Source organism: Chrysemys picta, chromosome 3, assembly GCF_011386835.1.
Source record: "Chrysemys picta bellii isolate R12L10 chromosome 3, ASM1138683v2, whole genome shotgun sequence".
In the NCBI taxonomy this organism is placed as follows: Eukaryota; Metazoa; Chordata; order Testudines; family Emydidae; genus Chrysemys; species Chrysemys picta.
This window is the reverse complement of record NC_088793.1, coordinates 138,164,272-138,175,565: the sequence shown is the minus strand read 5'-3', so window position 1 is coordinate 138,175,565 and position 11,294 is coordinate 138,164,272. Positions and strand designations below refer to the sequence as shown.

Genomic DNA, 11,294 nt, shown 5'->3' with positions numbered 1-11,294 from the left:
TCCTCCATTGTGATAGGACATATTTGGCATGACATCTATACCACTTAAACAATTGTTTCCTTTTGTCTGCACTTCTAACGAAAATTATATAACATGAGGTGCTCCCTAGATTTTCAAAGGCGAGGGCCAATGGCATAAAACATTTCTCTCCCCCCAGCAGACAGAATGAATTTCTCTCCAAGCAGTTCATGTTTTCCACACGGAAGGCACAAAGAGAACTGGACACATTGACCCAGCTATAAAATAGCTCCCGCCCCTGCGTGCACCTCACTTGACTGCCCTGGCCAGTCCCCCCAGTGAAATCAGAAAGCTGGGCAGGTGAGAGGTGTTTGCAGGACCGGCAAGCGAGAAGTATTAGCATCCGCGCTGAGTAGCTTTAAAACCCCGCTCAGAAGGCCAGATTTTGCCGCGTGTTTGAACGGGGAGCTGGGTCTGGGCGGCAGCGCCGGGGGGTTTTCATGCGCTGCCAGCGGTGCCTAGCTCTGCTCGCACTGTGCGTGCCTACAGCTAAGGGAGCCCCGCTGACCCGCCCCTAGCAAACACCGCCACGCAGCCCGCACTCCCCATTCTGACCCCGCAGCGAACAGGGCTCGGCGCTGGCTGAGGGGCCACTAGGGACCGGCCTGGGGGCGGGGGGAGGTGGCAGCTCCTCCTCTCGCTCTCATTGGTGCCTGCAGCAGCGGTAGCAGCCGGCGGTGGGATGAGGAGTCGACAGGGAACTGCTGCTGCTGCTGCTGCTGGACCCGGGGCCGCGCTGGGCGTGGGCAGCCTCCGCATGTGAGCGGGGAGCCGGCGGCCAGCCCCGGAGCCATGTACTCCGGGAACAGCAGCAGCGCCAGCAGCCAGGCGCCCGGCCCGGGGCAGCAGGAGCAGCGGGAGGACCTGCCCCTCTTCAGCCCCAGCACCTACGAGCTCCTGGCGCTGCTCATCGCCACCATCGGCATCCTGGGCTTGTGCAACAACCTGCTGGTGCTGGTGCTGTACTACCGCTTCCAGCGGCTGCGCACCCCCACCAACCTCTTCCTGCTCAACATCAGCCTCAGCGACCTGCTGGTCTCGCTCTGCGGGGGGACCCTCACCTTCGTGTCCTGCCTCCGCAGCCGCTGGGTCTGGGACGCGCCCGGCTGCGTCTGGGACGGGTTCAGCAACAGCCTCTTCGGTAAGGGGGAGGGGAGGAGACCGCACGCCCCCAGCTCCCCCATCACCGCCTCCCCCCCACATTCCCCATCCACCTCACCGCCCTCCACCCTCCATTAACACCCCCGTCACCCCATTCCCCACCTCACCCCCACTCATTCCCCACCCCTCGCCCCTATTCCCCACCCCCATTCTCCACCTGACCCACCTCACCCCACTTCCATTCCCCACAAGCCTGCTACCATCCACCTACCTACAATCATCTTTTCCCTCATTTCACTTCCTAACTCAAACCTCCACCCACACCACTTTATCTACTTCCACCATCATCCTCTCCATCTCAATCCCCTTACCACCTACTTCTACGACATGCTCTATCTTATCTCCACCCCACCATCTCCAGCTCCCGCATCTGCATAACCTTGTCTCTATACCACACCCAGGGACCATCTCAAACTAGCATCAATGTATTTTCCCCACATCACTACTGACCTTATGCCATTTTATCTCTCCACTACCGTATCCCACCAATTTCATCCTCTTATTGATACTAGTCCCTTTTTCCTCCAGCACCTTTTCCCCTTATTAAGTATCAATAATGTCCAGAAAGGCAGTTTTAGTGTGAAGTCCTGGCCAAAAAGATGGTTTCCATGAAAAGGGAATAGGGGAAAACCTGCAGTCTCTGCTTACTGTGCTTTTAGTATGTCAGATGCTAATGCTTGAAAGTAGAAAGTTTGTTTCCTGATTATAACATTTACCAAAAGCAAGCTCAAAGACTGGGACCTTCTGCATGGAAATTTACTTGTGTAGGGTAGTTATTATAGCCTATACCCCTTTTCGGTAACTTTTATTATCAGAAAGAAAACTCTTGACAATTAATCAGGAAAGCTATAAAGGAATCAGAGAAATGTACCTCACCATCCCCTCCCTGCTGCCAGAAGGGTCTAAGCAAGCTGTTTAGAAAATATAGAAACATCTTCAAAGAAAAGTCCTTGACTTATTTGAACATTGTGTGTCATCACTCCTAATTTGTAAGGAAAAACAAAACCTTACAGAGAAGGGAAAATTATAACTTTAATGACACACCGGAGGCATCTCTGACCATCCAGACATCCGAGAAATCTGAATAGCATGGGGGCCACATCACAATATCAGGAAATTTAGAAGTCAGCTAGGTCTTTGTCTAGGAAGTTATCCAAAACATGGAACATCCAAAACATGTTTTTTCCACTCTCTGTATTAATTCTGAAGACACACCAGTATTCTTGATTTGCCTGATTTATTAAAAAAATAGCATTAGTAACAGAAGTGTAATTTTTGATGCTGCTCTTATCTTGAATGTTCACTTCACCCACATGAGAAACAAGTATTATTATGAAGTACGATTTTTTGTAGTGATAAGTGTTTCTGAAACTAGTATTTACATTTTTTAAAAAGACAAAGTAAAATATGAAAGATGTTAAACTGTCTCTAAAAATTACTTATGGAAGTCTGATAAAACACAGGATGTATTCTATCAGAGCAAGCTGCTGGAAAGAAGACAGAGTTTTTCTTTGGTGATTTAATAATGTTGTAAAAAGATACAGCAATTACTGTAAACAATCATAGAAGTAGTTAGAAAGCCAATAACCATATTTCAAATTCTTATCAGAAATTCTTTGACACACTTATAAAATACAGAGATATAGGTAGGTGTGTGCACAAAAAAATATGCATCTGCTCTACAGTCTACCTCCAATAAGCAACCCCTTTATAAGATTTCCAAACTTCCTAATATTATTTTATTTTATCTTTAGCTATAGTTCACCTTTAGTAGACAACCCATTTGGTGGTGGATTAGCTGATCACTTATGACTGATTTCACTAATGCTATTAACAGTGGAAATGCTTGTGCAATGGAGGGATGTTGTGGGTGCAAGATGCAATTAGACTGCAAACTCACTAGAATAGGAACTATTTTACCGGTACTTGTTTTGTATGGTGCTAGGCACATTCTCGGGGTCTTAAAAGTAAACCCAGTGCTTGCCATGATAGTAGGACAGAACCCTACTAGCATAATGTTATCTACGTCAGTCAGGTATTTCAGACACTTAAAAAAAAAACCATGCATCTACCAGTGTTTGTTTTGCATGTGACCTCATCCAGAGAGTTTACCATTACATTTACTTAAGCAATTTAAAAATTCCATTCAATTTACCATCCTTTTTCTCACATATTGCACTGACTTCCAATGGCTACAACTTTTTACATTTTTGTATTTAAATACATTTCCAAAATATAAAATACACTGTAGAGATCGATGTGAAAAAGCTATAATCAGATCATCATCTTCAAAAAACACCACACATTAAAACCGTAAGTATACATTGCCAGGATAAATGCACTATTATCTATAGTTGAAATCATTTTCATTTCCTTTCTGGAAGTGTTAATGGCTTGTCTTTTTTAATATATCCATTCAATTATGACTGCTAAATTTTCTGCGCTTTAAAAATACAAAAACAACACACACACACACACCATTCACACAAATACAACCACACGCCCACATAGAGTTGTTCCAGAAATTAAGAAATACTTTTAAGGCTGCATCTAGAAGCTGGGCCAGTGTTTACACCACAGAATCACTGATGCACATAATTACTTTCCCCTAGAATTTTCTTCCTCCCTGAATTGCCTATTGTATTGCCTGATGGAATCTGATATTTTAATGCATTTTGTTCAATTTCCACATAAAAACAAAATCATTTAACTATATGTATATATAAATAAAACCTGACTGACTATCTTAATCTGAAGGTACTCTAAATTACAGCTAATCTGAATTTTGCACATACTATTATCTCCCCCCGCCCCATAACTGTAGAAAGAAGACTGTATAATCTAGACACACATGAAAAAGAACAGAATAGCCAGGCTGTATGTTTACAAATACCTGGCACTTTAAAAACAGGTGCATTCCAGACTACCAAAATTATTGAATAGGAAGAGTTTCACTTACACATTGCATGTTAGTGACTTCTAAAGTGGAATTCTGACTTTGTCATGTCCACCATGGCATCTGTCTAAATGTGAATTTAGTGCTCAAAAAGAAGTTGAAAATTGACAGTTCTAAATTTTCTGAAGTTCATGTCCTTTTGTAAATAGACCAGGTGCAGCCTTGCACATTCCATTCTCTCACTATGCCATGGCATAGTGGCCTAACAGAGTCATTTCTAGGTGAACAGGTAGTTCAATTGAAATTGAACAGGTAGTTCAATCATCACAGATATTGAATTCTTGGCCTCGCAAGTACCAATTAGTTTTTGTGTTGTTGACACCTGTCCACTGAGAACTTGACACCTGTCCACTGACTGACGAAAAGACATTTAGCTGTGATCACTATTGTTTGTGCTCACATCTTAAATATAGACCTAGGCATTCCTCCCTGGCAGAATAGAGGCTTATTGCATTATCTTATCACCTACAAAGGCCAGGTTTCAACTATAGTGATCTCATTATATCCTCTAGAAGAATTTACTACCATCACAAAACCACCACACAAATTTAGGGCTGACCTACAAATAGGATATTATAGTTAAGCATTTGGGATTGAGTTATATTAACCAAGCAGACTGCAGAACATCAGCCCACTCTATCTATGCCTGCTCTGTGGCTTTCTACTAAGACATAGTTACATGTAAATCCTCTTTTCTCATTCTTCACCTCTTGTGCTCACAGATTTTCCCATTGTAAACTTGAACGGTCTTCAGTTGAAAGGCCCACATTCTAGGGTGGAGACAATCTTAGATATCAGAGTTATATTCTTCACTTATTTCTTCACACACCACTTTTGCACAAGTCAGCTAAGTACTATAGGCTAAGATTTTCAAAAGTGATGAGTGATTTTTGGATGCCAATTTAAGCCATTTTAAGACAGTGGGTCTGATTTTCTGAAAGTGGGTTCATGACCGTTTCTGAAAACCAGATCCTTTTAAAGATGGGCATCCAAAATCACTAGTTTTCAGTCTTATTTTAAACAAAGTTGTTTTTACAAAACTGCTATTGGTTATACTGTACTTTGAAGATAGATATCAAAATGCTTCTGTGTTCAACTAGAGCATATCAGTAGTACATGATAGCTATGGCATGTACAAAAAAGACATTGAGACAGCATCTGCATTTTGTATGGCATATTCTAGTTTACCATGTAATTTCTGAGAGGTTATTTCACAAATATAAGGATACTTATTTCTGTTGGGATTTTGGAACAGTGCACTTTTAAAAGTTCCTGTTTAAAAGAGCCTCTCTTTTTGAGAACTGTTTTGACAGATTGCAGGTATCTTAGCTCCAAAACTTAGTCTTTGTCAGCAAACTCCTCATTCTAAGGTTTTTCAGTCAGGGGAAAAGTAACAGGGCTTGGAACTCAACTCCAGTGAAAGTTGAGTGACTCAGGGTCCAATCTGATCCAGGGATATACAGAGTGATTTCTTATGCATTTCCTGCAGTACTCTACTTTTGCATTAATTTTGGTCCATTAGCTGACAAGACCATGTAGCAGTGGCTACTCCCCAGGCAGTAATAGGTTGCTCGGGGCCTGCTGTTCACTCTACCAGGCTCTCAGTCTGCTATTATCTTTGGAACCAGGAAGGGTGGTTATTGGTTTGGAAAATAAAGGAATTTATTTTCCAAACTGGAAGTACTCTGTGTGATAGACTCCCAAAATCTTAAATCATCCGCAATGTAGGACTAACTTTGTTCTTGTTTCATGAATAATAATCCATTCCTGATTAATTTTTTTCTGAGCAGATCTCTCAGATCTGAAGTCCGATGAAACTTATCTGTATATGTATTCACAATGGGGACTATGAAAAGAGTGGGCATTTACACCATTACTGTGCCACCATCTGCAGGATTCCCTATACTTAGGGTGGGAAATAATATGGTAAATTGAATTACTACTCTTGAATTTTTAAGTGACTTTTACATTAGCTTTCCCAGATTGTAGCCCCCATCTAGTCCATTCAATTGTGTGGAGCCACAGTGGTTCCAATATGATGGGAAGAGATAGGTACTCCAATTAATAGGTGTATTTCAAGATATAAGGAGGTCTCCATTCTGATGGCTTTGTAGGAGCTCTGTACTTGTCCTGGTGAGCTCCTCTGCCTATGAGAATATGAACCTCCTTCCCCTCCTCCCAACCTATGAGAGCCAATTTGGTAGCAGCTGGCATCTTAATTATGTTTAGTAACAAGAGCTATATTGCTGAATCTATCTGGAAGATTTCCTGTCTAGCATACATTTATCTATCCACGTGCTAGAGAGGATACCTGATAGCTAAAACACAAACCTTTTTAAACAGCCTCAGTTCCCATTAACTAAAGCAGGAATTTTGCCTAAGGACCACAGAATCAGAGAATTAAACCATTAGATGTGCATCTGGTAGCTTGTCATGAATCTAAAAAATCTATAGCTAGTACTGACCATCCGCAGACAAATTTGCAACTGCATATCAGGCTGTTTTGAATCCCAATGTATGCAGTAGGGCCATGCTTTATTATCAGGCTTAGGATTAGTCCTGTACACGTGATAATATTTCCTGAGGTTTCAGAAAAATGCCTGATTGACTCCAAGGAGCATATTGTTCTCTTGCTACATACACAATTTCAGCTAACACTGATGAGGGTTATTCCACCTATCAAAAATACTATTTTCATAAACGTTTGCAAATACATTGAAATTTGTCTTAAGCAAGCTCTCAAAAGAATGCTGAATTGGTTGCATACAGAAATGATCTTAAGAAAGGTATTTCTGAGGCAAGGGTGTTAACTTGCACAGATTTCACTGTCTCATACTCCTAGTGATTTTAGGAAGTTCATGTAATCAGTTTGTAGGAACAGTACTCTAATTACACTGCTCTACAGCCAAAATGCTTCTGAAATAAATGTAGTCAAACTTTACTAATTCTGGGTCACTGAGAACGAAAATGATGCTTAAAATTGTTGATTGACTCTAGTTTTCAAGATATACTATTGGGTCAGTATATACGACCCTTGACTTGGGAATGGCAGAGGATAAGTGAGTTATAAAGGGAAGGGATCTCAATTTAAACCAGAAATGACTCAAATACATCTTTGACTGGATCTATGAATAAATCTATGACTGGGTTTGGACAGTACTTGCTTTTTAGGCAAAACAATGAATGATGCAATCTGAAGCTGGTATTGCATCATACATGATATGAATTGCATCATGTTATTCCTAGAAGTCATGGATGATGCAATCATAATGAAGCTTACATCACTCTGCTGAACAAATTGCCCTATATCAGCTCTAGAAATCATACAGTGTCGTGCTCTCTTATTTGTCAGTGTTTGATTTTGCAAAGGGACACATTTCTGTTTAGCCAAAGTGAGCAGAGATGCCTCGTACTTGTGTGAACAGTGCAGATAACTTCTGCTATGTTTGTGGTGAAGTGACTTTTGCATCACAAAAGCGCAGTATAACCACTATGGTTAAGAAAACCTATCACCTTTATTTTGGTTGCAAAATGGGAGATCAGTACAAGAGGTGGGCCCCACCCATATGCTGCAACACTTGTGCAACAAATCTTCGCCAGAGGTTGAACAGGAAAAAGAAATCTATGCCTTTTGCAGTGCCAATGATTTGGAGAGAGCCAACAGATCATACCAGAAATTGTTACTTCTGCATGGTGCCTCCAGTTGGGAAAGGTGTGTCAAGGAAGAAAAAGTGGACTGTGCATTATCCAAACATTCCATCAGCTATACGCCCAGTACCCCACGGAGAAGGACTGCCGGTTCCTGATGCCCCAGAATAATTCTCACTTGAGTCAGACGAGGAAGAGGAACAGGATGAAACTTCTGGTCCTGAACCATCAATGTCACAGGACCCACATTTTCTCCCATCCTCCTCCTCTGAACCACACCTCATAACACAAGGTGAACTGAATGACCCTGTCAGGGATTTGGAACTACCCAAGAGTAAGGCAGAGCTGTTGGGCTCCAGACTACAGCGGTGGAATCTCCTGGCAGGTGATGTTAGGGTTTCCATGTTCGTGACCGTCAAAAGGATCTTGTCCCATTCTTCTTCATGGAAGGTGATCTTGCAGCCTGCAACAACATCGATGGTATGATGGCAGCCCTCAACATCGTTCACGATCCAGATGAGTGGAGACTGTTCATTGATTCACCGAAGACTAGTCTTAAAGCTGTTTTACTGCATAATGGCAATGTTTTGCCATCAATTCCAGTTGGTCATGCAGTCCATATGAAGGAAACCTATGACAACATGAAACAACTTTTGAGGTGCATAAACTATGACCAACATCAGTGGCAGCTTTGTGGTGATTTGAAGGTTGTTGCTCTCTTCCTCTCTTGGAGGAAAAGTGTTCAGCATCCACCACTTGTTGAATCAAGGAAGATTTTGTTACCACCCTGTAGTAGGGTTGCGCCGGGGCTCTACCCTCCGAGATGGAGGGGTGCCACACCGGCTCACTAAAGCGCAGACAGTCCAAGCTCAGGTCCCTTTACGCAGGGGCTGAGTGGCCCACAGTTCAGGAGCTCAGGCCCTTAGGCAGGGGCTGAGCGCTAATTACCAGTTTAAGCGGGCCCAGGCCCTGGATCAGGGCGGGGCACACACAGTCACAGCTCAGGCCCTCTGGTGCAGGGGCTGAGCAGACGAGTAGCTGAGGAGCCCAGGCCCTGGGTCAGGGCGGGCCACAAACAGTCACAGCTCAGGCCCTTGGATGCAGGGGCTGAGCAAACAAGCAGTTAAGGAGCTCAGGCCCCCTGGTGCAGGGGCTGAGCAGACAAGCAGTTAAGGTAAGCCCAGGCTCCTACACCTGAGCGTTGGGTGAGGGGGAAGCCTGCCACCCGTGCGGGGTGACAGGGGGGAACGCAGGCCCACCCACTCCACTGCGTTCCAGCCCGGGGCCCTAGCAGTGGTTACTGCCGCTGCTGGTCAGTGGAGTATCCTGACCGAAACACACTGACATCGGCTCACAGGCTTCTGCAGCCTGACTGGGGTCAGCTACCCCCGGGCTACTTCCATGTTCCCCCTCGGGGCCTACCTCGTTGGCGATGCCGGGTTCGGGCCAGTACAGCAGCATCGGTTCCTCGGGTGCGGGACTTGGGGGCCGGTCCGGCAGCTCTCCCCCAGGGTAGCTGGCACAGGGCAGGCTTGACTCCTCCTTGGGGCAGCTGGTCCGGGGCAGGCTTGGCCAGTCCTCCTCGGGGCAGCTGGTCCAGGGCAGGCTTGGCCAGTCCTCCTCGGGGCAGCTGGTCCGGGGCAGGCTTGGCCAGTCCTCCTCGGGGCAGCTGGTCCGGGGCAGGCTTGGCCAGTCCTCCTCGGGGCAGCTGGTCCGGGGCAGGCTTGGCCAGTCCTCCTCGGGGCAGCTGGTCCGGGGCAGGCTGGGCCAGTCCACCTCGGGGTACCTGGCGAGAGGTAGGCTTGACCGGCGCGGGGGGTTAGCAGGCGGCTCGCGGCCTGCAGCTGTCTCCCAAGCGGGAGCTTGGCCCAGGACGTCTGCTCTCTCTGGCGGTCTGGGCCTCACTGAGCTCTGCTGGCGGGCTTTTATACTTCCGGGCCGGGGCCGTGACCTCGGAGGGGGGGCCCCGGACCCGGTGGCTCCGCCCACGCTGGGGTTGGAGGAAGCTCGGCCCTGTCAGAGACGGAGCGGTGCCACACCGGCTCACTACACACCCTTACACATCAAGCTGGGTCTGATGAAGAACTTTGTCAAGGCCATTGACAAAACACAAGCAGCTTTCAAGTACCTCCGTGGAAAATTTCCAAGGTTAAGTGAAGCTAAGATAAAGGAAGGTGTCTTTGTTGGTCCTCAGACTCGTGAACTTCTTCGAGATGATGCATTTGACCATGCACTGCATGGCAAGGAAAAGACGGCATGGAAAGCCTTCCAGATAGTGGCAATAAATTTTCTCGGAAACAACAAGGCAGACAACTACAGGTTGTTGGTGGAAAACCTCCTCAAGGCATACAAAAGCCTTGGTTGCAACACGTCACTAAAGATACATTTTTTGCACTCTCATCTAGATTTTTTTCCACCGAACTGCGGAGCAGTGAGCAACAAGCACGGCGAGCGATTTCACCAGGACATTGCAACAATGGAGAAACGCTATCAGGGCAAATGGAGCCCATCAATGCTTGCAGACTATTGCTGGACAGTGACAAGAGATGCTGTATTTAATGAATACAAGAGACAAGCCAAGAAGCTCCGAGTAGACACTGAATAGGACTAAACTATGTACATAATAGTTTTTTGCCATTTGTTTCATAATAAATTTTATTTATATAACCCTTTTGCTGATTTTTAAAGTGTTACATAAACAGAATAGGTAAAATATTATCATGCAAAGCAACCATAAACACATGAAAAGACCTAGGTTTACAATTTATTAATATAACTCTACTATATACACAATATACATAGACATAAAATGTAAAAACTTAAATATCTTAGAAACAGTAGCCAATCAGTTGTTTTAATTGTCATATTTGAATTCAGCACATCAAAATACATAATAAATAGCACATTTTATCTCTGAAGCAGACGACTTCTCAAAAATTGTAGACCAGTGTTATGAATGGAAAGCCATGTCCTTCCTAACAGCATGCTATTTTTCTTGTAAAGATATATATTGGAACATATTTTAAACGTCCAGCTCTTAATAGCCATTTGACTGAAAATATTCTCCCCACACTGTTGGAGAGATCATAGTGTATGCAATAGCTAAATTATGGCTCATTAGCTTCACAGATAATTGGATTCCTGAGCTGCAGCAGATACAAAATGACATTCCTTGAAAACTGAAATCTGTTCTAAGTAGACCAGTTTGTTAAAGGTGAACTGCCAAGTAAATATTACAAGTTAGGGCTTTATGGTCTCCTACACTAGTGTGAGGAGAAAAACTAGAAAGTTTTCCCAGCCATTTTATAGCCTCTTCTCTCTTGGGGAATACCTTGGCCCTGGTCTACACTATGGGGTTAGGTCGAATTTAGCCGTGTTAGGTCGATTTAAAAATGACCGCATCCACACAACCAACCCCGTTCTGTCGACCTAAAGGGCTCTTAAAATCGACTTCTGTACTCCTCCCTGGCAAGGGGAGTAGCACTAAAATCGACCTTGCTGGGTCGAATTT

At 44.6% G+C, this 11,294-nt stretch overlaps 1 protein-coding gene across 1 annotated transcript in view; it reads left to right on the top strand.

Annotated features, from left to right (window-relative positions):
- Window positions 1–288: 288 nt before the first annotated feature.
- Window positions 289–11,294, top strand: part of OPN3 (opsin 3) — a 39,628-nt gene continuing 28,622 nt past the window's right edge. Inside the window, exon 1 of the mRNA XM_065589126.1 lies at window positions 289–1,159. Coding sequence (XP_065445198.1) covers window positions 811–1,159 — 349 coding nt within the window. The 5' untranslated portion in view covers window positions 289–810. The remainder of the gene's footprint in view (window positions 1,160–11,294) is intronic.